The 25503-nt window shown below is 40.2% G+C and overlaps 1 protein-coding gene across 1 annotated transcript; it reads left to right on the top strand.

Moving 5' to 3' along the window:
- The first annotated feature begins 1758 nt into the window (after positions 1-1758).
- Positions 1759-24582, top strand: OC90 (otoconin 90). The gene is given in 17 exon segments (XM_075024391.1): positions 1759-1865; positions 2416-2444; positions 3608-3703; positions 6974-7039; positions 7268-7327; positions 7598-7772; positions 11463-11575; positions 12875-13003; positions 14535-14576; positions 15418-15474; positions 17930-17980; positions 18300-18359; positions 20273-20419; positions 20752-20850; positions 22416-22590; positions 23678-23784; positions 24272-24582. Coding segments are annotated over 17 exon segments (1824 nt in total).
- The last annotated feature ends 921 nt before the right edge of the window (positions 24583-25503 follow it).

Here is a 25503-nt window from a genome sequence, read left to right as displayed (position 1 = left end):
GGTAGGTCACAGCCATCTCCACTCAAAAGTCTTGGAAAGGGCTGAGAGCTACTGCCCCAGCGTGTTCACAGGGAGAGAATGAGAAGGTATCACATCGTTATGGGTCTTATGAAAGGAGCTGAGAAAAGATTAATGGTACCTGTCCTGAACGGTGACCTTCTTGTCACAGTTGTTTAAGACTTACTGCTTGGCTTTCCCAGGAGAATAATGAAAATTAATGAGAAAAACTACAAAAGAAGAGAAGGAGTGAAAAAGCAAGGCTCCATGAAAAAACTTGCCCTAAAAAAAAAAAAAAAAAAAAAAAAAAAAAAGTTTTTCCGTATTCTCGGTTTTCAGTCCTGCAAAGCCTCTGTGCATGTTTGGCAGAAGTACAGAAATGATGGTGGCATATGAGCTAATCAGTATCTCAGAGGACTCATTTATTATTATGCCCAGTCAAACCCACTCTGATTTGTCAGGCTGAAAATGTTTGTTAAGGAAGTAAAAATGCTCTTTAGGCAATCCCTGGAGACTCCAACTGGAAGAACCAAAACTGACATGAAAATGAATTTTCATATCATTAAGGTATAATTTCTGCCTTGTTTCACTCTTCTGTAAAGCTCCTTGATAGGACTGGTCATGCAAACGGTATGACTGGACCCTGTCCTTTTCCTGGCAACGTCAGTACTGAATTGATACAGAATCACAGCCTCACAGAACGGTTGAGGTTAGAAGGGACCTCTGGAGGTCATCTGGTCCAATCCCCCTGCTCAAGCAGGGCCACCTAGAGCTGGTTGCCCAGGACCATGTCCAGATGGCTTTGGAATATCTCCAAAGGGGGAGAGTGGGAGGGAGACTTCACAACTTCTCTGGGCAACCTGTGCCAGCGCTCGGTCACCTTCATGGTAAAAAATTGTTTCCTGGTGTTCAGAGGCAACCTCCTGTGTCTGTGCCCATTAGCTCTGGTCCTGTCACTGGGCACCACTGAAAAGAGCCTGGCTCTGTTCTTTTTGCACCCTCCCTGCAGATATTCATAGGTATTGATAAAATCCCCCTGACCCTTCTCTACATTGAGGAGTCCCAGCTCTCTCAGCCTCTCCTCATATGAGAGATGGTCATCTAGTCCCTTAATCATCTTTGCGACCCTTCTTTGGACTGTCTCAAGTTTGTCACATCTCTCTCACACTAAGGAGCCCCAGACTGGACACAGTACTCCAGGTGTGGCCTCACCAGTGCTGAGTTGAGGGGAAGGATCCACTCCCTCGATCTGCTGACAGTATTTTGTCTAATGCAGCCGAGGATACCCTTAGCCTTCTTTGCTGCAAGAGGTCACTGTTTACCCAAGCTCAACCTGGTGTCCACCAGGACCCCAGGTCCTTTTCTGCCAAGCTGCTTTCTGGCTGGGTGGCCCCAGCATCTATTGGTGCATGGGGTTGTACCTCCCCAGGTGCAGGATTTTGCCCTTCTTGTGGAACTTCGTGAAGTTCCTTGTTGGGCCATTTCTCCATCCTTTCAATGTCCCTCTGGATGGCAGCATGACTCTCTGGAGTTTCAACCACTCCTTCCAGTTCGGTGTCATCTGCAAATTTCCTGAGGGTACACTCTGTCCCAGCATCCAGATCATTAATGGAGATGTTAAGCAAGACTGGAGCCAGTATTGACCACTGGCGTCCACCGCTAGTCACTGGCCTCCAACCAGACTTTGTGCCGCTGACCACCACCCTCTGGGCCCCACCATCCAGCCGGTTTTCAACCCACCGCACTGGGCTCACCCGGCCCATGTATCAACAGGTTCTCTATGAGAATCTTACAGGAGATAGTGTCAAAGGCCTTTCTGAAGAAAATGTAGTTCACAGGGCCTTGGAGGAGCCAAGCCTTTTGTTCACGTAAGTATTTTTACAATCCCCAATTTGTCTGACTTCTTACTTCTCCATGGTAAAGCTCAGCGGACAGTTTGCCTTTGTTGATGGCACCTTTGAAGGGTAGCTGCATCTGACCCTGGGAGAAAGCACACCTTCCCGACAAGGAGAAGCCTTCCCAAAGCTCATTGACTCAACCTTCCCCTGGATTTCACTCAGCTTTGGAGCAGAGCCACCGTGGATAGACAAGAGCAGACTTCTCAGCCCTGAGGAATGCCAGTGTTTAAAGCTGTATAGATTTTCACTCATCTTTCATCACTCAGCACTACCTCTTGCTAAGCTATTAAAGCCATATTCACATGCTCCAGAGATATTGTGAGTGATTAATAACAATGAGATGATTGTTATTTAATTACAGCCAGGAGTATTAGGGAAAGTTACTATACAGTGAATGCACCTGCAGAACAGACTTCTCAGTATAGATCCTTTACATGGCTGGAGCTGTATTACTAAGATACACTGTGGGCATAATGACTCTAAGGAATGTCATGGAAGAATTAATTAATAAATGTTGAAGTGGGTTTGATAAAGGAAGTGATCACATGGGTGAGGTATATATCCAAGTGAGTATAAATAACTTAGTACTGACTTTGTTGAAATCCATTTGTCCTCCATCCAACTGCTTTCGAATAATATGCCTCAAGGTAAGCCTTTCTAGATATACTCTGTAATACAGGAATCAGGAAGAAAACAATGTAGAATAAGCTATTTGGGACTGTGGAGTTGTAGACTAAAGTACAGGCAAGAGATTTGGGATAGTAGACTATAAATATTTAGAGCTGTTAGATTTATAACCTCAATTCCTGATAAAATATTACAAGACTTTTTAATAGAAATGAATGCAATATTTGACCTTAGGGAAGCAGATAATGAACAATAGATACATATTTTAAAACTGATAAATAAATGTTCATTTATTTGGCTGTAAAAAACTCCATGCTGATTACTTTGAAAATCATGTTAAATTTAGGGTAAACTGTGACTGTAGTTCAAAACCAATCTAGTACCTGTCATTTAATGTATACTAGTGCAAGGCTTTTAGCTTCAAAAGAATTCTTCACACACTTTTCTGTAAGGACAAGCACACCTGGAATGTGAAGATCTCCAAACAACGTAGCATTTATCATTAGGAAAATATATGATACATTAGATCAGTCTCAACACAGATTAAAGTAAATGTTTGAATACAAAGTGGGAGGCATTTTTGTGATGTGAAGCAAACTAACATAATGGATTGCAGATTAACTGGGTTCAATAGAAGTAATCCCAGAAGGTGTCTTCATTTACACAATGTTCCACAATATCTGCATTTATACATAACGTGAAGAATTGTTTAAACATCCTGTTAGATCAAGTAAGATGTGAAAACTGTTTGCAAAACAAAAGAAACTTCAAGTACACCATTTCATTGCTAAATGGACTTTCCTTGCCTATTGCACTTTGGCAGAGCCTGTTGACTCACCTAAAGGAATACCAAAATATATATTGTTAGTTAGTCAGGTTTATAGAGGACATATCAGTAAAATTTGGAGGATACATAAGGCTCATCATTGCTGTAATATGTGCATTTACTACAATAAGGATAAAAACTAAATTGCATCAAGCAGAAATATGGCCAGGTTACAAAAGAATGATTTTCTAAACTGATGTCTTTCCACTCCCAGACTCAAGAGATGACATTCTGCCTAATATTTTACTTAACTTACCAGGCATACCAGTCTGCTGTGTGATGTTTTCTTGTCTTCGAATTAAACAAAAAATGATTGTAATCCTGCTGCTGTCTATGTCAATGGTGTTGTACAGTGGTAAGTGGCAATGTATTTTTATGATTATTTAACATTTATGACTAAATACTATTTTAAGTATGTGCATTTGGAAACAATCCTTTAGAAGGATGCCTTCTGTCCCCTCAAACTTAGTTGTTCAACATACAAATACGCTTAAATAAGTTTTTCTATGGAGTACTTACAAAATATATAATATATTATATATTATTTCTAAAGGGAAAAGAAAGCTCAGCACCTTGGCATAGACAAAATTCTGCACTGACCTACTTTAACTTCACTAATTGCCTCTCTTCTAAGGGGCTGTGTGCATTAGAAGTCAGTAAAGAAACAAGCCTAACACAAAACACATGGGCTAAAATATGTTGATGAAGCTGGACCTGAAGATTCCTACCATACCAATAGAAATCAGTAAGAATATTAGCATTTCCCACTGCAGTGACAGAGAATGCCAAAATGCTTACACCATTTATACATAAAAAATAAAGGGGTGTTTAGTCCCCAGATGTGAAGGGGACTATATATTGATACTATCTAGTGCACTCAGAAATATCTGGACACTCAGAAATTTTTCTGACATAACATTTGAAAGAGATTTCCCCCCAGACCTCTAAAGGCTGTGCCACAGTTTTTAGATTCTTTTCCCCAGCTAAGCACAATCTGAGCACAAAGATTTAATATGTTACCATTTTTAGATTTGGAGAGGACTATTGATTTATATTTATGTGGGATCTATTCTACTGGTCTCTACTTTGAGGCTGAAGCAAATATGTGTGCATGAACTAGCATCTTTGTGAGGAGCTAATATGTTTTACCTTGAATAAATCAAACAGGTTGAGTTTGCTGCACCGTGACTTTTCCCGGCACAATCAAGGTTTCTGCTCCCCGATGATTATAATGACTGCATCCTTGCCCTATATTATGACATTTTAATTAGCCATGATTGCAAAAAAACAACTGGAGGTGCACTGATTTTTTTTGATGGGCTTTTTTCAGATAACACTTCAGAAAAGCATTGTCAGAGCAGCAACATCACAGACACAGTTAAGAAACATTTTTACATGTATCTGAATGTTGAAAGAAATTCTGTGGATAAGGTATACAACTGGAAAGCCTAAGAGCTGATGTATCATACAAGTACCCTCAGGACATGTGCCAAGTCATTTAGCAGGTTTTAGAGAAAGGCAAGAGAAGTTGACTTCCCCAGGGTCTTCTGAGGTTTAAAGGATTGGTTTCTGTAGTTCAATCTTTCACAGGCTATATAGGGACCAAAGTAGGACAAATAGCCCCAAAAGATATTATAGCAAAAGAAGAAAAGAGAATAACTCATCCAGAAAGTATTGTCTCTTTGTCCTTCCCCCCACAACTTAAACAAAATTAAGCAATCTTGTTAGCAAACATTGGTTCATTGATCTTGACTTAGTGACAATTAGAAATATCGCTCTCTGTAATGAAAGGATTAGAAAAGCCAAAGGTTTACCAAGCTGCTGACCCTGTGGTAGAGACTTTTCTCCAGGGGAGCTTCAGACGTTTATGTGTTAATTGGGTGTGTGCAAGTTAAGTTTGCTGAAAAGAACTCAGTGCAAGTGAAGAATGCTGGAGCAATCACAATTTCCAAAACTTCTTTAACGTGGCTTATCAATTCTCTCCTCTGTCTTATTTCAACTCGATGGCATTTTCATTTTTTCCAAAGTTTTGCTGACAGGACTAAATGATCAATGGCTATTCATCAACAGACACTGCGATTGAGCCATGGCGTTATGCAGTGTGTCAAAACGTGTCTCTAGATGCACTCGATAGAACATGGCTTGGAGGAAGGATGTTTGTCATTGCAGAGGAAATACAGGCTTTCAGCCAGAATATAAAGGGCAGTTCTTCTTTAGCAAGCATGTGTACAAATATTTAGCATTCAGTGCTATTTATTTTGCAAGGCGCACCATTATTTCACTTGAATCTGAATGCCTCATGGCCATCAAGCTTTCAACAGACTTGTTCCAGTTCTGTGAAAAGGCCAACCTTTATTGGGAGACCTTTTCTGGTTTGTGGAAAGCAATCCGTTCCCCTCTGACCTGCTGCAATGAAGGACACTTCTGATGGATTGCTGTTCATATAAAAGCCTTTCGCTGTGACCAAGACTTTGAGGAAAAGAATAACATAAGAGTAAGCACCTCTTTCTACCTCCCTCAATCCCATATCCATATTCTGCCACTAAACTTGAGAAATGAATTGCTGGAAGCATAGGACTGTTACCATGAATGTTTTGTTCACTCCACAAAAGTTGTAGACGTCCCTTATATATTGTCTTAAAAAAAAAGTCCTATTTCCTAATCCTTTTCTAAACATAGAATTAAGCCTTATATCTAAAAAATCCACTACTCCGCTTTACTCTCTTACACCTGTATTTATTGCAGGAAAAGGCAACAAATTAGCAAGATTAAGTGGCAGCTCCTTCCCAGAATCTTTCACAGAGACAATGGACAGCTTTCCTAATGTCAGTTATTCTGAGACAAGCTATGCCATGAATTTAACATTTGGGTTTTTTCTTCAATTTTTAGATCCTTAAGCCAACAAATACCCTTGGCTTATCATGGTAAAAAAAAAAAAAAAAAAAAAAAAGGTCAAGTTTAAATAAATCCAAAGTAACATATTGTCTCCTAAAATCATGCAGAAGATAAGAACAAGGGAAAAAAAATGGGAAGGGAGAGGGAGAGAACAAATATTAGATTTCATCCTAATTCAGGACATGGAAATAAAAAAAAAAAGTGTGGAAAATATACCACAGCATCTTCAAAAGGAAAATGAGATAATTAACTTAAGAAAGAGTGATAGGAAGAGAAGCAATAAGCCAATAGGCAATGAGGACTCAGAAAAAACCAAACCTTTTGACTTCAAATAAGTGAAGAACACAAAGTTACAGAGTAGAAACATTTGGGACAAGGAAAGGGGGTTGGGCAACTAAAACAATTTTATACAATTCTACTGATTGATCCCCTTCTGTGTTCAGAAGAGCACAGGAATACAAGCGTTAGCACATCCTCACTAGCAACGCCTCATTTTAACAGAGGACTGATTTTTAAGCCAACGTGATTTACCAGTATGCCTCTGGGCTTTCCTGGGTGCGGATGGAGCTAAGCAAGTGTTTCATGGCTTTGATAAATCAGCTTGCAAGTGTAGTAAGGTATTCAAAATGCCTGCAGTGTATGTGTCATCATGAAGTATATGTTGTTGCTTTGCACTTTTTTTATTTTTTATTTTCAAATCTTTTTCTTCTCAAATTGTTTGCTGAGGTAGGTGGCCAAGAACTGGAGCCACCAGCATTCCTGCCAGAACTTCTTGACACACCTGAAAGAATCTTGAGTAAGAATGGTTTAAGATTTACTTAAAGCTTTACTTTACTATCGCATGGCAGTGGGGAATCACTCATATTCCAGCAGCATTGCAGGGAAGTGTGCTGTTAGCAAATAGCTAGTAAGTCTTATCTCAAAATAGTTTAACAACTGAAGCAGGACATGGGGCAGTCTGGGGACAGTTCTTGTCATTTACTTTTTGAAAAAGGAGTGTTGTTTGTTTATTTTTTTCATTTAGATAATGCCACATTCTTCAATGGAGTCTTTCAAAATGTGGAAAGTGTTGCATTATTTTTTGGTAAGTATGTGTACCAGCTGTGCTTGAGCATGGAACAGAAATCCTGTGGAGTTTGCTTTTATATATACTGAAAAGGAACAGGGATTTTTGAGGCTGTAGATCTCCCCAAAGACTATTATAATACTAAATACTGCTGAGTGTCAAGCATTGCTCAATGTCCCTGTGTTGCTGCCTTATTTAGGCTCTGCGTTCACATGAACGTCACCCATGTGTAACCCACACCCGACTCACCTCCATTTACCATGCATTTTATGGCTGTTCTCTTTCCAGACTGCCTAGGTTCGCACTTCACCTGGTTACAGTCCATCTTCACTAACTTCCCTGCCCTGCTCAACTTTGTGAACAAAATGAAGTGTGTTACTGGTTTTTGTCCCAGGGATTTTGAAGACTATGGTTGCTCTTGCCGGTTTGAGATGGAGGGGCTCCCTGTGGATGAAGCTGATGAGTAAGTCTTATCCATGAGATGTCCTCTTCTGCCCTGACTGCTGTCAGTGCCCTCATGCTCTGATGACCCGAAGCGTAACACTTGCCTAAATGATTTAAGGACAGTTGTAAAAAAATAGAAGATTTATTCAGAGGGTCAGTCAGTCCCACACCATACGGCTCCATTTAATCTAGTCATTACTAGCTTGTGACCTAAGTATCTGATATGACCCATGAAAGAACTTCAATTCTGGTTTATCAGCCCTGTCCTATGTTATTCCTACCTGCTAGTGAGCACTATCTTTCTGCTGGGCCAACACCCTCTACCAGTTACCTTACAGCATGGTTTGGAAACAGATGAAGTCCAGGTGGTCATAATCTACAGCATGTGATGGTCCACTTGCTTCTTTTTCTCATAGCTTGAAGTCTCTCTTTATTTCCCCACAATTCAATGTGGAGAAATACTCCCATCCTACAGGTAAAAGCAGAATCCCTCACACCTGCATATAATCCCACCAGTACCACTCCGGTGGCACAGCTGGTTTAAACTGGTTGCAGAAAGTGGCCACTAATGTGATAGAATAAGTAAACACCCATCGCCTTGACATATCTTATCCAGCGATCTTTAAATTCTGAACACATCTTTGTGAACAAAACCTCATTAATTTCTTTGCACTGGAGAATTCTGTCTTGCACTTGAATCAGTGACAAAAACTGGAGAGCCTGTTAATAAGGTGAGTGGGAGAGCATTAACCTGAGCAGTTTAGTGGGTTTACAATCTTATCAAACTGTTGGTATTGGGAGTTGTGTAATACACCAGCAATGTAAGCTCGTAGTGGACTATAATGAAAGTGTTGGCATCTGAGGGGGATTTAAGCATCAACAGAATCAAGTTACAGCTAAGTATGACATCAAGGGGCAGTTTGGAGGTTAAGCAGGTCTTGCCCTCGATACCTGTGTACACGCAGAGGTTGTAAGACACGGGAGCATCCAGGCGCAGAGAACAACGTAGCTCAATGGCTCTTCCCAGCACCCTGCACCAGGAACAAAACCATCCAAGCTCCACTCTGAGCTTTGGAGGGATATTGCCCCAGACACTGACGGGGTTAGTGAGCAAAAATGTAATCTCAGGCCAGGACGATCAAATGGTTGTTCACTTATGGCAGTGGGAGGTGTGAAAATAAAATCAAAGGGAATCAAGATTCATCCATGTGTAAAAAGAAAAAAGGTTTTTCCAACAACGTAATGTAATGTATTAATTCCCTGAGTGAAGACAATGGCTCAGAAAGGGCTAATGCCTATAGGTAGGTGGAAATTAATCCCTCCACTTTCCAGCATGGGATGGCTGGGAAAACAAAGAGCTAAACCCGCTACTGGAAAAAGCCATGGGACTTCTCATGAAAGGTTTTCTGAACAATCATGATGACATGCCGAAAGGAGAGCTCGAGTCAGTTCAATGGATTGACACCTGAAGAGCCAAGCACCTGGGCTTTCGCTTCACTCAGCTTCATTTTAACGCAGAGCCGCATAAATGCAGAAATAGCAGAATGATCTGTCAGCAGTTTTGTCCTGAGAGACATCCACAGAGTCACTTTGTATTTACAAATTGGTTAGCAGTCCTGTGGTGAGTTTTCCTTAGCTGCGTGGCAACCCCACTGCAGTTTGCAGTAAATGGAGATTGATTATTGTTTTGCCACTGACACAGGTATGCCCTTAGTTCAAGAGAGCCTCCAAACAGGTCGCTGCTACATGTCTCTCAGACACAGTTCCCACAGTGTTGCAATTTTGTCAGGAACTTTATTTCTTAGAAACTAGTTTTGCAAACTTCAGATTTTGTCACTGCCATTTCTGTTCCATAAAAGAAGGCTGAACATCTCACTGTAAGTTTTTAAGGCATTGGAAAACGTTTTTTTGCCCATAAGTGCAACATTTTCCCATTTCCCATAAGAGCTAGTTGTCATATCTAAATTAGGAGCCTAGTCTACCTCCATAGTCCATGGGGAAAGAGAAACCTGCCCAGAGGACAATCCATGTCTTACAATTCCCTACTCACTTAGGGAAGGCAAATAAATTTTTTGATTAACTGTTGCAGTAAGTGTTGCTATAATTGTGATGCTCTAAACAAACAAGAACTGCAGGGAGTTTGTATGAGACTAACTATGCAGTTAGAGGAGCTTTCAGGTGCTGACACCTCGCTAGACCTCAAGCAGACAGGAGTGGGTCTTGAAACATTTCTCTGATCCGCTGCTGGCAAACTGAGCAAACCCCATCAGTGATTTCTTTCACCAAGTCAAAAGTCTGATCATGGTTAGGACTTGGACTGCTTCCCTGGTTGTGAGGAAAAATTAAATACTGTAATAATTGTCTATTAATATAGTGATTAAATATTAAATGCTTCCTAAATATTGGAAGTGAGAAAGTGAATGCGTAGCCTAAAAGGGACCCTGCAAGGGGCAAGTGGTTGCTCTCTGCTCTGATGGGTGCAGGAATGCTTCTGCCCACCGGTGGGTTCAGTGCATATGCAGGGCTGTGGGTGATGCATGATAATACATTCACCATGCCTTTAACAAAAATCCCACATGAGCTTAATTAAAGTTAAATCCTTACATCGTGATTGCAAGTTAACCCTTCCTGGCAGCAGATGCTGGTTTTAAGTGTTAATGTTGCCTGTGCATTTGGCATGGTCAAGACCAATGGCAATTCAGTAGCAGACCCATGTTTTGAGTCCATTTCTATAAAATGAGGATATTTCAATCTAAATATAACAGCAAGTCCCTTCTTAATCTGTGTAACAATTTTATATGGGGTAAATGATGACTGAGTGTTTTACTGGTGTTTCATTTATAGCTGATGTCAGTGCACACAGATGCTGCTATAATACAGAAATAGATGATTTGCCTGTTCAAAAACAGCTGAAGAGAAGAGGATTGATGAAGAGCTTGTTGTTTTAGTTGACTTTTCATTGCTTTTCACAGCTAAAGTGGTCACGCAGACATTTGAGGTTTGCATGACGGCAGGGGTGTAGGAAAACACAAGGTTTCTAACTGTCTTTGTTGTGTGGTGATAGGAGAAATCTGCTTTATTCCAGTGTGAGAAAAATACTTTGTGGCCTCTTCCCATGGCTAAATGATACATTTTAATTCTGATTGTTGCATAGAAGACAAAGTGCAAGAAACAGGATTACACTGCACATATTTATACAGTCTCAGTGAGACACAGGGATTCACAAGGCATTGCAGAGACATTAACCCTCCATGAGTGCCAGGTTCTGTGTAGTTCTCCAGATCTGCAGTGAGAAAGGTTGTGGCAGGACTGGATCCAAGACCTCTAGAACTGAGCTGTGGGGCACGGCTTGGCATTGAGCTGACAGTGCTATGGGTGGATATTTGGGCACTGATAGTGGATTTCTCATTTAAACTGAGTCCCTGTAAGGACTCATGTACCACAGCAAGACAGAAATGTAAATGTGGTCTCCCACAGCATGCAGACCTGCTTCCACCACTGAGTTTTGTATCCAGCTGTACTTATCCCACTAGACCGACTCAGGGAAAAGCAGTACTCAGCCTTTCTTGTGTCTAGGGACCACACTAAGGACCCCTTTTTCTCCTTTGGCATCCTTTGCATTCTTGTGTAAGAGCAACGTGAGAGCATTGCAGTCTGATCTTGAACTGAAATTAAATTGTGTGCACACTGTGTTATTTCATTCTTTAAGATGCTGTTTCCAGCATCGTAAATGCTATGAGGAAGCAATGGAGATGGAGTGCACATGGGACCCATCAAAGATTTCTACAGATGTCAGCTGCTCTACTGAAAACCTGACCTGTGGTAAGATTAACCTATCACAAGAGCTTAATACTGGAGCCTAACCATGAACGAGAAGTTCATTCTGGTCTATCTACCCAAAGTCATATATAAATTAAACAGAACGCACCTCCATGTGTGGATTTTTAAGGGATTAAGTGTTCTTCTCAGGGGTGAATGGAAATAGCAATACACAGAGGCATCAAAGCCCAAGTAGGCAGGAAAATTGAAGTCAAATAACTAGAAACTTGCCAGGGCCCCTCAAACAGGCAGCCTCTTGCTGAGGTTTCCCTGACTTCGCAGGACCACTAAGAATTGCTTGAGATACCTCCACACATCAGAAATGCAGCAGATGCTGGGGAAAGACCTGAAAAACAGTTCCCTTCTGAAGCTTCATGGCCTGATTTTTATGTATTTTGAAGGATCAAATTCTTTGCTCACAGGGTCATGTACACTCCTCAGCTACAACAGTATCACCAACGAGGGCAGAGACCATGCTGTTACAACAGGAGCTACTCCATGCAATACTGGTACACTCCTGGCAAGTGTGGAGTCGGTTTCTTTAATGCTTAATAACTTTTTAGTATAATTTTTCAGCAAGTATTGGCTCTCAGAAAAGACTATACGCTAGACCATGATTTGAGGATACCAGCAAAGAGGAGCCGAATCCCCAAACCAATACCCTTACAGCATATTTAAGCAACAATCTGATCCAATTTCCTTTTCTTGTTTCCAGTTAAAACAATTTTTGCTATTTAGGCCAATCTATAAAGTTCCAAGTGCATTTAAACATGAATAGTGCTTTTTTAGCTCTTTCCATACTTAATCAGAAAACATTTTGTTCAAACTTAAAAAAAGGGAAAAAAAAATTAGTCCCCATCAAAAATATGAAACATTAGCATGACAGCTATGAAAAGTCTATGTTTTTTGAAACTTTGAAAGGTAGAAGGTTTGGAAGTGGGATAATACTATTTCCCAGGAAACTGTTTGAAATGTCAAACCCTATATCAGCTGGGTTAAGTATTCCATGGAAAAACCAGCGGCAGCAAAGCACTGCTCTGAAGTCCTCAGTGCTCTCTAATCCTCAATACTCTGTAGAACAAACCAGCACAGGCAAGAAGCCTATTGCCATGCCAAGCTACCTTGGGTGGCATTTCAAAAACAGTGTTGGACTATGAAACTTGACTGTGTTTAACATGAAGAAGCACAGTATAAATAGATCTGCACTCATGAATATAGATGCAAACCTTACAGGGAGGAAAAAGCGGGAGGCAGAAAAGATTTTTCAGTAGCACCTTGTTTGGATTTTTGTTTTATTTCCAGAGTCTGGGGATCCCTGTGAACAGTTCCTGTGCAATTGCGACAAAGATGCCATTGAATGCTTTGTGACTGTACATATTAACTCTTCCTTGAATGGGCTGGATGTCTCCTTCTGTCCATCTCTGGTTACAGGTAATAAAAGGGATCTGATCGATTGCCTCCTCCTGCCAGTTTTTTCACTGGCATCAAATTTGACCCAATGAGAATGAAGCAGTAGCTGGGTGCTTTCCTGCCCTAAATCTGGCAGTCTGTCCTGTTCTCCGTTTCATGTGCCCTTTCCATTCACTGCTACTCAAGTGAATAGCAAGAGAGCAGAAGAAGGTGGACTAATTGCTGTCCTGGAGCAAGTCCAGGAGAGGCTACGGAGCTGGTGAGGGGGCTGGAGCACAGGACGAAAGAGGAGGAGGCTCAGGGGGAGATCTTTTTGCTGTCATCAATACTAGTGGGGTGTGTAGAGAAGATGGGGCCAGACTTTTCCTGGAGGTAGAGGAGCACACGGACAGGACAAGAGGCAACAGACACAATGGCAACAGGGAAATTCCAGTTAGATAGGAAGAAATTTTTTTTTAGGAGGCTCCTGCCAATCCTGTGAGGCTCTTGCCAAACTGAATGAATGGGTGATACTTGGGGTGATTAGTGACCCACTGAGGTCACTAGCAGGAATGCCAAACTGAAAATATTGCTAGCTCAAATTTCCCCTTAAAACATGCAAGAACTAGCTGGAAAGGCAAAAATAGACCCACTCTGCTCTGTTACTTGGTTTCCATCTTGGAAGGAAAAATCGTCTCTAAAGATGAAGGGGATATTTATCTCCATTATCATACACTGATCTGTGCTCTGGAGCTGAAATTACAGCCTTGTAAGACTGAATACGGGTCCTGTGGGAACAGGGTTGGATTAAAAACTTAATTCGTATGGATTGCAATCAGCGCATGGCAGGGGGAGGACCTTTGAACTCCCAAGCTGAGACAGATGTGAAAAAGCAATGCTAGTTTTTCTAATCCTTTGGCTCATATTCACACACCCCAGTGCTAAGGACAGGTATACACATCTATATCATGCTCTGGATGGATGCGTGCATCCCCTCGTGAATAGGTCAAGGGACAAGAAAATGCCACAGGAAAGTTTGCATCAAAGCCAGAAAATTGTTTCATGTAAGCCGGTAATCTTTCACTGGGATCAGATGGCTCTAATATAAAGTATGGCAGTTCCAACACATTACAAATAAAGGGGAAATTGTTAGGTGCTAACAGGAAAATCATGCTGGTTTTACCACTGCTGATAAAGATAGATTCAATTTTAGCTCACTGAATACCTCCGCTGATTTTAGGCTCCTGATTATATTTCTTAAGGGAAAAAAAATCCTTTTAATGAAACATTTTTATTTAGTGTTCACTCATGTTCAGTCTTCCTGTTTAGCTGTTCTATCCAATTCAGGCTTTGAAAAAAGAAAATAAACCTATATCTGACAAATTTCTAGGAGAAGGATTTTGGTAGATTCTTTATTACAGACAAAAATTTGAATGAAGTGGGGATGTATTTGCTTAAATCTGTGCTTTAATAGGAACACATTCAATGAAGTCCTGATTTGTACTATTCTGATTAAAGAGTGCCAAACCCCCTTCTCACTCTTTAGTCTATGAGGGAGCTTTCTCTTTTTCAGAAACAACCAGCAAGAGAGAGATGACAACACTTCACGCAGAGGGTATGTCTTTATCTCTGTAATTCTTTGACTGGAGCATACCAAATTGAGACCAATTTATACTCAGAAAAATAACCTGAGTATTTTAGAAGCTATGAATTCCTTTCTGAGAAGCAAAGACAAGTTTTAGCAAGATGTCGATATATGAAAATAAGAGAAAAAAAGCCTAATAAACCAAAGCACCATTTTTGTGACAAGCTTTTACTCAGGTGCACAGGAAAACTTCAATCAAATGACTCCTTTTTTTATGGGAAGGAATTCAGAAGAGAACCCTGAATCTTATTTAGAAATAATGTAAGCAGAAACACACTAAAAACAACTTAAAAATATTTTCAGATGGATCCTTTTCTATTTGCATGCACATATAAGGCCCTGCTTCAACAAGGTTCCTAGCCGAGTGCCTGTATTTAAACATTCAAGTTTTCTGTTTAAAAGTTTAATTCTTATCTTGATACTTTCACTATAGGCTACATATTTAAGTACCTGCTGAAATGGGAATTTAAAGTATGCTGATTGCTAGCCAATTTCTCTTGTTCAGGTTGAAACTCTTTGTGATAGAGACTGAGGGATTTATTTTTTTATTATACTATATGTTGCTGAGTAGAATTTAGCATCAGCAGTGAACAAATACTAAGGCAGGATTTTAATACTGCTACCATAATTACCAGTAATTAGGTTTTTATTTGCTATATTTATATCATATAATAACCATACAAAAAGCACAATAATAATAAGATTTAGAAATAAGTTCCGTTCTGACAACTCTGATTATATTAAGCCAAGATCCAGTCTAATGAACATTCTAAGCCATGACTCTGGAGTAAGAATGTGTTTATTTTTGCAGAGTTCTTTCACCATGGGACTGACAAAACACAGGCTGCAACTGCATCCGCAGAGGAAGGTTTGCAACTTACAGTGCAAGCAGCACTGTTTTCAGCTCCTAAAAGCTGAAAGAATAAAATACAAGAATAAGCTGTTTACTTTCTTTCTGCCCTTCTAAAAGGACTGTTATAAAAGTAGATATAAAGATTGGGTGATCGAATTCAAGGCTGAATGAGAAAGTGTGATTTTTCAATTTGTGCATGTGAGATGCTTAACCAGTGCTCACAGTAAGTTTCCCAAGGGCTGAGAATGAGCAGTCCATGACAACAACCTGTTTTCATCCAAACAGACCTTTTTTTTCCCTGGGAGCACAGGTTGCAGCAGGTGAGCTGTTTGGCAGAGATGTGCTGTGTGGGTGCCAAGAACTGGACCCACAGCCAATTGCATATTTGTTGTCTTTAAAGAGACTTTTAATTATACAAGATCAAGCAGCGGCGTGAGGAAAAGTTGAGCATGGTTTGTTGCAAACGAGCCAGCAGTTTGGTGGGTTATTTACTTGCAACGTAGAGATGCAGGTTTAAGTCTCTTTTGCTCTGGTCCCTCTTGGGTGAGCTCCTAAACCACGAGACCAAGTGGTTCTTCTGAGTCTTCATTTTTTTTCTGCTACAACCAATAGCTATCTTATTCAGGAATGGATGCTTGAAAAATCTCATTGCTGTGGTATGAGAAAACTGTTCTCTTCCTACCTGCATGGGGTGCACTAAGATACAAGAAGCCACGGACAGAAATCATCCAAAAATCAGAACAGAAAGCAGCGGCTCTGGGAGGGCACATCTGCTAAGAGAGGGCTTAACAGGTTTTTTTATTTTTAAAAAAGTGCCACATGAGCAAGGCTACCTACCTGAAAAGGCTTTATGCTGTTTGTAAGTTCTGGCTGTTTCTTCATACCCTTCCTGTATTATCAAGGTCATTTTTTTTACCAGATATTTCTTGTTCTTGCCTAACAATAGCTCCAATATTGGTTGATGTTTTTCTTGCTGCTTCTGGGAGGCTTAGGTAATAGAAGGTAATAGAAAACTGCGAACTCCTGAAGGAGTGAGTGCACCTGTATTTGCACATCTGTAGCAATCTTTTACTTCCTGCAAAAGCAATTACTTGTGCTCTCTTGTCCTGGTTTCAGCCGGGATGGAGTTAACTGTCTTCCTAGTAGCTGGTACAGTGCTATGTTTTGAGTTCAGTATGTGAAGAATGTTGATAACACTGATGTTTTCAGTTGTTGCTCAGTAGTGTTTAGACTATAGTCAAGGATTTTCAGCTTCTCATGCCCAGCCAGGGCACCTGACCCAAACTGGCCAACGGTGTATTCCATACCATGTGACGTCCCATCTAGTTTAGGAACTGGGAAGGGGGGGGAGGCAGTTTTTTTTTTTTTGGCCGCTCGGGGACTGGCTGGGTGTTGGTCGGCGGGTGGTGAGCAATTGCCCTGTGCATCATTTGTACATTTCAATCCTTTTATTACTTACTGTTGTCATTTTATTAGTGTTATCATTATCATTATTAGTTTCTTCTTTTCTGTTCTATTAAACCGTTCTTATCTCAACCCAGGAGTTTTACTTCTTTTCCTGATTTTCTCCCCCATCCCACTGGATGGGGGGGAAGTGAGTGAGCGGCTGCGTGGTGCTTAGTTGCTGGCTGGGGTTAAACCACGACACTCTAAAGAAGCATAGTTCATTGTTAAGGCTCAAAATATTGCCAAGGGATAAAAACCTGTATTAGGAATTTTAGAAAGCTGAAAACCTATCACAGATAACGTATCCAACCAGACTTTGAAGGAAACATTTGGAGAACCACTTACCATTTAACTAGTTGTCTCCCCATTTAAGCCCAAAGGAGTTTCACCATTGACAGCTGTGGGAACTGCATTAAACCAAAGCTAAGTACTACTCAGAAACTCATTTAAAGACAAAGACATTCTTCTTCAACATCCTAACAAGACCAAAAAAAGATGCAGAGATGATTTTTTGGGGTCATTTGATAGTTATGTTTATAATTTATCAAAAGGTAACTGACAAATGCAAATCATTTTATCAGGTAAAGAAATAAATTAGAGGTTAGGGAAGTATTTGGCCTTGTATTTGGCTGCCCATCCATACTTGACTTTCAATGCAGGCAAACACAAGGTGTTCATGAGAAATGTGGCGTCCTTCTGTGTGCAACAGTGAGATTTTTAGACCTAAACCCCTTTAGTGTATTTGTCTGTCAAATGGATTTAAAATTGAATCTGCCACTTCGGTCATATTTATGCTGCTTCTTTGTCTGTGTAAAGCACGTTATTTGAATGCAGCAAAGAGATTATTTTATCAGTATCACTTTGTCTACAACAATCAATGCACTGCTGAGAAAAACAGGTAAATGTGCACGAAATGCCTGTTTCTTCCTGCTTTGCTGTAAAAGCTGTTCTCAGCAGCTTGACTCTTCATAAAAGTCTGTGCTGGCAACTTGTTTTCTGAATTTATATTGTCTGTCTTCAACAGTGATTTTTTTTGAGCCCAGTAAGATGGTCCTGGGGACTTCCAAAGCCAGAGGTAAGAGTCTGATTACACTTTTGTTGCTGAATCAGGCACTCTTGACTCCAGGTGAAAATGGATTTTGGTTTATGAAGCTCTGTGGTGTCACAGTCAAAAATCTGTAGCACAGGATTTCTGGAATACCTCTAGTTCTTCTGCTGACTTGCACATCCTTCAGCAGACCTTTTATTTCTCCTAATTACCCTCTTTATAAAACCAGGCTAATAGTGATGTTTGGTTAAGGTTTATGATGTTTTCAAGTAAAAGTCACTCCAGAAATGCACTGCAGAAATACAGCAGGTAGGTCACTACCATGATGCCTCTGTTTTTTGTACAGTTACCACAAGGGACCACAGAGGTACAGCTCCTGCTCCCCCGTCCTCTCGATAAAAAGTCAGTGACTCTCAGCTTTCCTTTTTCTTTGACTGACACAGCAATACTTTATCTAAAAGCATCACAGCTAAAGATCCATGCGTGGCGATGACAGGGCTGACGGAGAATCAAATTTAGATCAGGGGCAGATAGCAGATACACAAACAATAAAACCTGGCTGAGAAGTATTAGCTGTTTGTTGCCTCAAGCCACTCATTTGCACTCCTCATCCAAGTATTTATGAAAACCTCTTCACATAAGGTTTTCTGATATAATGGTTGGTCCTTTAAATTACTTTCATAGCATCTGCTGCCAGAAGGGTTCATTTTGATTTTGCTTCCTCCTTTATTACATAGAATTTCATGGCATTCTTTCCCCGTGGAAAGAATTCAGCTTTTGCAGTTGTTACCGCTTTGAACACAACTACACCAGTAGCTACAGCTAGAAGTGGAGCACCTTGGTAGATTTGGAAGTTTTCAGTAGCCCCTTTTTTGTAGAAAGGATCATTCAGGCAGACTGAAATGCACCAGAAAAATGTCAAGGAATACTGAATATGGAGAGTAGAAAGTAGTCATCTTTTGACTCTGATTATACTGTCTGAGCAGTATCCATGTCTCCCACCGCAATACAGAAATTTGGCATTGCAGTGCTAAGAACTGGTAAAAATCACTAAATGTTCTCCATTAACTTGACTATATCAGAAAATCTGTGTGTTGTGTTGCAGATCTGCATGGCTCCTGGAAGATTATTTGTAATATCTATTCTCAGCTAAGTGCAGAATTTCCCAAACCCCGGTTTTATTTTCTACATCTAGTAGGAATCGCTTTCATTTCAACAAATCACTGTCAAACAAAGTGGCATAAAATATGCACCTTGCTGAGCTATTAAAACTAGCGTGTTGCTATTGATCCCTTTCTGCAACCTTTAATGGGCTTCATTGTGTTCTTAGCAGTACTTTCATTTTTTTAATCTATTCTCTTATCCTATGACAGGCTATTTTCAACACATACTAAACCCAGAACATCAGAGGGACAAATTTAATGAATTCGCGTTTAATCCAATTAATAAGTTCAGCCAAGGTATTCAAAAGGAAAGGCTTTAAAAAATGGAAACACACATTCACTGGCATTTTCAAAGTTTTTTTTTTGTGAAATGCCACATTCTTCATATTGACATTTAGAGAAAATGGAACCCTTTGATCTCCGTTTGATAACAGTGTTTTCATTTACAAGTTAACGTATATAAAAAAGGTTAAACAAGAAAGAAAAAAGATGTTAAGAAATCTCCAAATTAAACAAAACATTCCTGCTCAATAATAAAGCTTCAGATAATCTAAAAATAAATACCAATTTAATTTTTAGGATAAAGAATCTCCTTCAAATTATGTTTCTATTCAACCTCAACTTACTTTCCCTTTGATATTTCCTTGTGGTTACAACACAGTAAATCCTTCAGTTGCCCAGCTCTACATCAGTCAAATAATTTTCTGCCTTCACTAACGGTGCTCTCTATTTTGGTACCCTCATGTGAACTGACACCTTTTTTTAAGCAATTTACTCAGAAAACGACATCTCATGACATCTCACCTGCACTTCATCCCTCAGTATGGCTTACTAACCAGCAACCCATATCATCTTCAGCAACTGGCACAACTCTTTACCTCAGTATGCAAAATATAAAATTTTTAAAAATAATCAGCAGTTAAACTGGTCATATTTAACCAGTAACTTTTCTTCTGAAAGGCAAGAGATGTGAAGAAATGACCAGTGTGGATACTCTTTGCTTTTCCAACTTTCATCTGGAATGTTTTTTCTCTATGACCATCAATTCACACCGGTTCTGCCTGAGGATATTACTCTGACCGGCTATCTAAAATGAAAATCTTGCTGTTTATTTTCCATGTCTTCTTCTGCTTTCCTCTTTCTGCTTATTCAGAAGAGGATGGATTTAGGGAAGCTGTGGTCCCAGTGGAAGAGATAACCACCTCCCCAGCCTCATTCCCAGGAAATATTAACTCAATGAAAGTCAAAATTGTCCCCACAGAGAAGATTCCTGCAGGAACATCTGCAAGGACAAAAGAAAAAGGCAAGTAAAAAATGAATTACAGCTATTCTAATTTACAGCACTCCCCTATTCCTCTTCACAGCTATCTGAGGATTCAGCATTTCTCATGGATATGTAGAATAACACTATTTTCTCCCTAAATGTGGGATACAGAGTGCACAACCCTGATTGCACTGGAAAGGGCAGTTCACTGACCAGGAAAGCTTAACTAACCATTAATGAACAGTCTTCCAACTATAAATTAAACAAATGTTAGAGGACTGCCAATTGACTATGGATCAGAATATGTACATTACTGAAAAAAGAGTTTATTTCACCTTCGCATGTCTAATCTATACATATGTCATCTCCAGAGACAAGCCCTGCAAGGGGTGGCCAGAGCACAGCTTCCTCTTCAATAGCTCTGGAACTGGTACTGTCTGACAGAGGACCCAATGAACCTGCTGGAAAAGGTAAATTAAGGGTTTTTTTTCCCCCAGTTATAGCTAATTAAATATTCAGCTACCCTTATATTAAGAGGTGGGTGTATATTACATGTAAAGATTAAAGATTATAAACCAGTTAGACAAGCATATATGTATTGGTATTCATAAGAACAGGAGATGCAGTCATCTGCAAAAGCTTCCAACAGTTTAACCTCTTCCACCAACATGCTATCATTAACATTTACAAAAAAACTATTTATGATTAGGTTATAAGTACCTTTTTCATACAGTACAAGATCTAAAATGAGCTCAGTGAATGTTTCCCCTTGCTTTTGTTTGTAGGCAGTAATTTAATCACATCTTTGAGTTACTTTATTTTACAAGCAGAAGAAGGAACTTCCCCTGCTCATCACTCCAACCTCTTGCCAAAGTCTTGATGGAGTTGGCCTTTTTCTCACCATTTCTGATTCTGTTCCAACTCCTGCTCAGACTTCACAGAGATCCCAAGACATTTCAGACCTGTCGCTACTGTAAATTCACACTCATGGACTGTCCCATCCACCTTGTTAGGCTTCCCAATGGAGAGAAGCAGTCCCAGAACTGGAAAAGAGCAGACCTGAAGAATCAACCCAGCCTTCCATCAAATTGGAAAATTTGATCATAAAATATCAGCTTTTAGGGAGCGCACATCGGGGCATGAACCTGGGGCTCGTTCTTAGTGAATTAACATGAGTGAGCAAAGACCCAAGCAGGCACATGCGCAGGGTTTCCTACTGGGGGAATTAATCCAGGGTTGTCCCTGGAAGAAGCAGGGAGAGTCAGTCTAGAGCTGCAGAAGGGAAGATGGGGTTACTCATGGGAGCAAGAAGGATGCCCAGGGAACAGAAGTCCCTCCTCCCTCCCACAATCCAACCATCAGCCCCTTCAAGTCCTTTCCCTGGCAAAGTCCGAAAAGAGACCCTCTCGACATCTTTTTTCTTGCTATGGAACACAGTCTGCTCTCAAATCTTAGGGATAATTCCCACAATATCCATTCTTCCTGAGTGGGGAGAGTCACAGAGGGACATGGAGATGCCAAAACCTTGGCAGCACAGTAACCATTACAACAGATCACTGCTGCATTTGGGCTAGGGGCATCGTAGCTCGAATTGAACCATATTTCAAATGAAAAAAAACCCCCATAGTCATTGCCTAGTTATCACTGTGCAAGCATAAGAGGATAGGACTCTATTTTCTGAATAAGCCAAGACAGTAGCTACTGAATACTCAGCTAGGTTTGAATATTCTAGAAGAAAAAATTAACTATGAAGGATTACCAAGGATTGCAAAGTACTCTCATTGCAATTCAATTTGACTTGTAATTTATATCTTCATAAGGTTCTCTCTCCCCTGTAAGTATTTCCCCCCCACTTCTGCTGTCTTTGCTCAGTAGTATTCTAAGAGCCATAGTTCATGGACTGGAGCAATAATTCAGAAATAATAAAATGTTGTCTTTAAAAGTTTCTGATAGCTCTAAAAATGCTTCTATCACCACAAGAGAGCCCCCAACCAGTGAAAACGTGATGTGTCAGATAACATTTTTTGCTTTATAGTGTGTGAACGATTAACCTTTCTGCAAGAGAGAGAAAATGGAAGAGTGAAGAGGGAGCTGCCGCAGCTAGGAGAAATGCTGTTCTGTTTAACTGAGCGATGCCCAGAGGAATTTGAGTCTTACGGTTGCTACTGTGGCCAAGAAGGAAGAGGTTATCCTACTGATGCACTGGACAGGTGTGGGCTCTTCTAGAATCTGCCATCAGATTATAGTATAATCTGGGTATTATTGGGATGCCTATGGACCAAGAAGGATCAGTATACCTTTTGTTGGCCCTTGTATAGCTACATATCAGTAGTCAGGCCACATTTTGAAAAAATAAAAATAAAAAAATCCACTTAAATACATAAAACATGAAATACTCTAATGTCACTAAGACACATTCTATTATTGCATCAATGTTTTGGAGAGGACTTACTAACTTAAGAAAGGAGAACAGTGGGAGGTAAATAGAGCAGAAGGAAGAGTATCTCAAAAGAGATGAGGATAAGTGTTGCCATGAAACTTGGCTAAGAAGTGGTTTGGAAAGTGATTTATGAAGAATTAACATACACATGTGCCGCACTGTCCTTCAGAAGAGAGTAGAGCTTCAGTGAAGTACTGCCAGAGCTGCAGCTAAGAGACCTGCCACAGCTGCCCCTGTGCTATCATGGCATGGCTGACAAAGAGGAGGAATTCTGGAGTAATGCAGAGTAAAGAAATCTCCTCTGAGAGTGTTGCATTTACAAGTAAAAATCTCTCCGCATATGGAAGTTCATAATCGGGGCCACATCAGGGCTAAGTATAGCACGTACTGTACAGCACACACGTATTTCCTACGCTTGCGCACAAAGAAGACTCCATATGCATGATAGTCTAGATGAAGGCTAGTCAAGGCTCTGGCTACCATGATGCAGTTCTCAGATTTTCAGCCAACAATATCTGAACACTTAAAGACACTTCTCACAGCGGATTAGGTCACAGTTACAACTGTAATTATATGTGTTAAAACAAAAACCCCTAAAAAACTACAGCACTGTTAAACATATGATACCAAAGGAATTAGGAAGGAGGGAGGTGGTGAAAGTAGGAAGAGGTATTAGAGAAGAGTAGGAACAGTTTGGGTTGTTTTTATTCTTCTTTATGAAAAGCTTTTTCCATGATATGAAAACTAAAATTTCTCAGTTTTCATGGGCTTTGAAAATAAAGAGATAAAATAATTGCAAGTACTCTGTGATGCACAAAGAGTAAGTATTTTTCATTTACACCTAATGTTTATTTTAGGTGCTGCTTTTCTCATCACTGTTGTATGGAACAAGTTAAGAAACTTGGTTGTCATGTGGAAAGAAGTTCAAGATCCGAAGTTCTATGTTTTGATCATAAGTCAAAATGTAAGTTTGTGTTAGAGGAAATTTCTCAAGTCCTGCTGACAGTGTATCAAAGCATTACAGGCTGAATACCACCATGCCTGTGAGCTGCTAGAGCTGAGAACGGAGACAGAAAAATTTGGCTTACAAAATGTTCGCAATGTTTGCTATCAACCCGAGCTTTTTTCCTAGTTGAGAAAAATTTTATTACACCACTGTGTATCATGTGACCAGTTAGGCTGCAAAAATTACCTTCAGCTATGTTATGGTTGGACACAGAAGTCAGTTGTTGGTGTCTTTACATTCACAAATTCAAGTAAAGCCAGTCAGGCTTCATCTGCCCAGCACCTTGGTGTCAGGCTTACATTTAGGTGATTAAAGGTGAATGTGGAGACTAAAATTCAAGGCAGATTTGAAAATTTTATTTTCAAAAGCTTATCTACCCTTGGCAAATTACACTTTGACTAACTGTAATTGCTTTCAAACATTAATTCTGAAACTTCTTTGTAAGGTGTTGGTTGGAGCATGTGCGAGAAACTACTATGTGCTTGCGATAAGACAGCAGCCGAGTGCATGGCTTCTGCCTTCTTCAACGAAAGCCTGAAGTTTCCACACAGGCAAGAGTGCCAAGAGGAGAAAATCTTATGTCAGAGAGACCCTTATGAAAGGCCTTCAGCCGGCACAGAAATAGGCACCGGGATTTCCAGCTCCGAGGAGAGCAGTGAGGAGGAAGGTCCGCTGTGGAGCGTATTAAGAAGAGCAAAGAGAGAGACACCCCATCCCGTCGGAAACTCCCGAACTGGGCAACGTGAAGGCAGATAACCAACAACCGCCATGCGCAGAGAGACGGCACAGAGACTTTCGCAGTCAGCCACTGCGTACCTTCCTCTTTCTTATCACTCTACATGCTGCCTTACACTTTCCAGCGCACAAATGATGTAAACATAGACTAGGTATTAAATGTTAGGCTGTATAACTCCTAACTGTAGTGAAGTTGTCACTATGGACCACATATCTAGGTCAGATATTACCTTAAATCATTATTTGACAGTATTTTGTACAATTTCATTCGATTTCTATGTAAAAACTATTCTGATCAAAGAGCAGTTTTTGTTAACCCTGTAGCTGGCTCAGACTGGATCTTGCTGATGGATCTTGCTAAGTATTTCAGGTTTTTAATTAAACCAATCTGCAACTACTCCAACTCCTTTTGCAGACATTCTTCCTTTACTGAGCTTAGCAGGAAACACCCAGAAGAAAAGCTAAGGTAATTACATGAAAATTAGTTCCTTCTTCCCTTCCTATCTAATTGCAATTTTCAACTCGCAGAGTTTCTGCTGGTCAATCAGATTGTGACAGTAGAAGGCACGTTCCTTGCCCCAAAGCTGTGTACTATGCACAGTTATCTCCAGTTTTGAGAGATTTCAGGATGCTAAAGGGAATAAATTGAAAGATTCTGCTTCCTGGGATCAACTAAAACTAATGTATTCTGAAGTACGTAATGTAAAGCTGGAATAATGCTTTTTGCTTTTTACTGAACCCAAGTTTGTCTGCTTTTGTTTTTTTTCAAAATTCACCACTCATAAGATTCACCAGTTATCAGACTACAGCAGTATAAAAGGATATGTACATCCTTTTACTTGATAAGGTGCTAATTTAGACTATGCTTTGATCATAAAATATTGCCACAAGAAATAAAATTACTAGAACTTGGCTACTAATAACAAAGCTAAACAACAAAAA

The sequence above is a fragment of the Buteo buteo genome, chromosome 3 (genome assembly GCF_964188355.1).
Source record: "Buteo buteo chromosome 3, bButBut1.hap1.1, whole genome shotgun sequence".
Lineage (NCBI taxonomy): Eukaryota > Metazoa > Chordata > Aves > Accipitriformes > Accipitridae > Buteo > Buteo buteo.
This window is presented reverse-complemented; position numbering and strand designations above follow the sequence as displayed.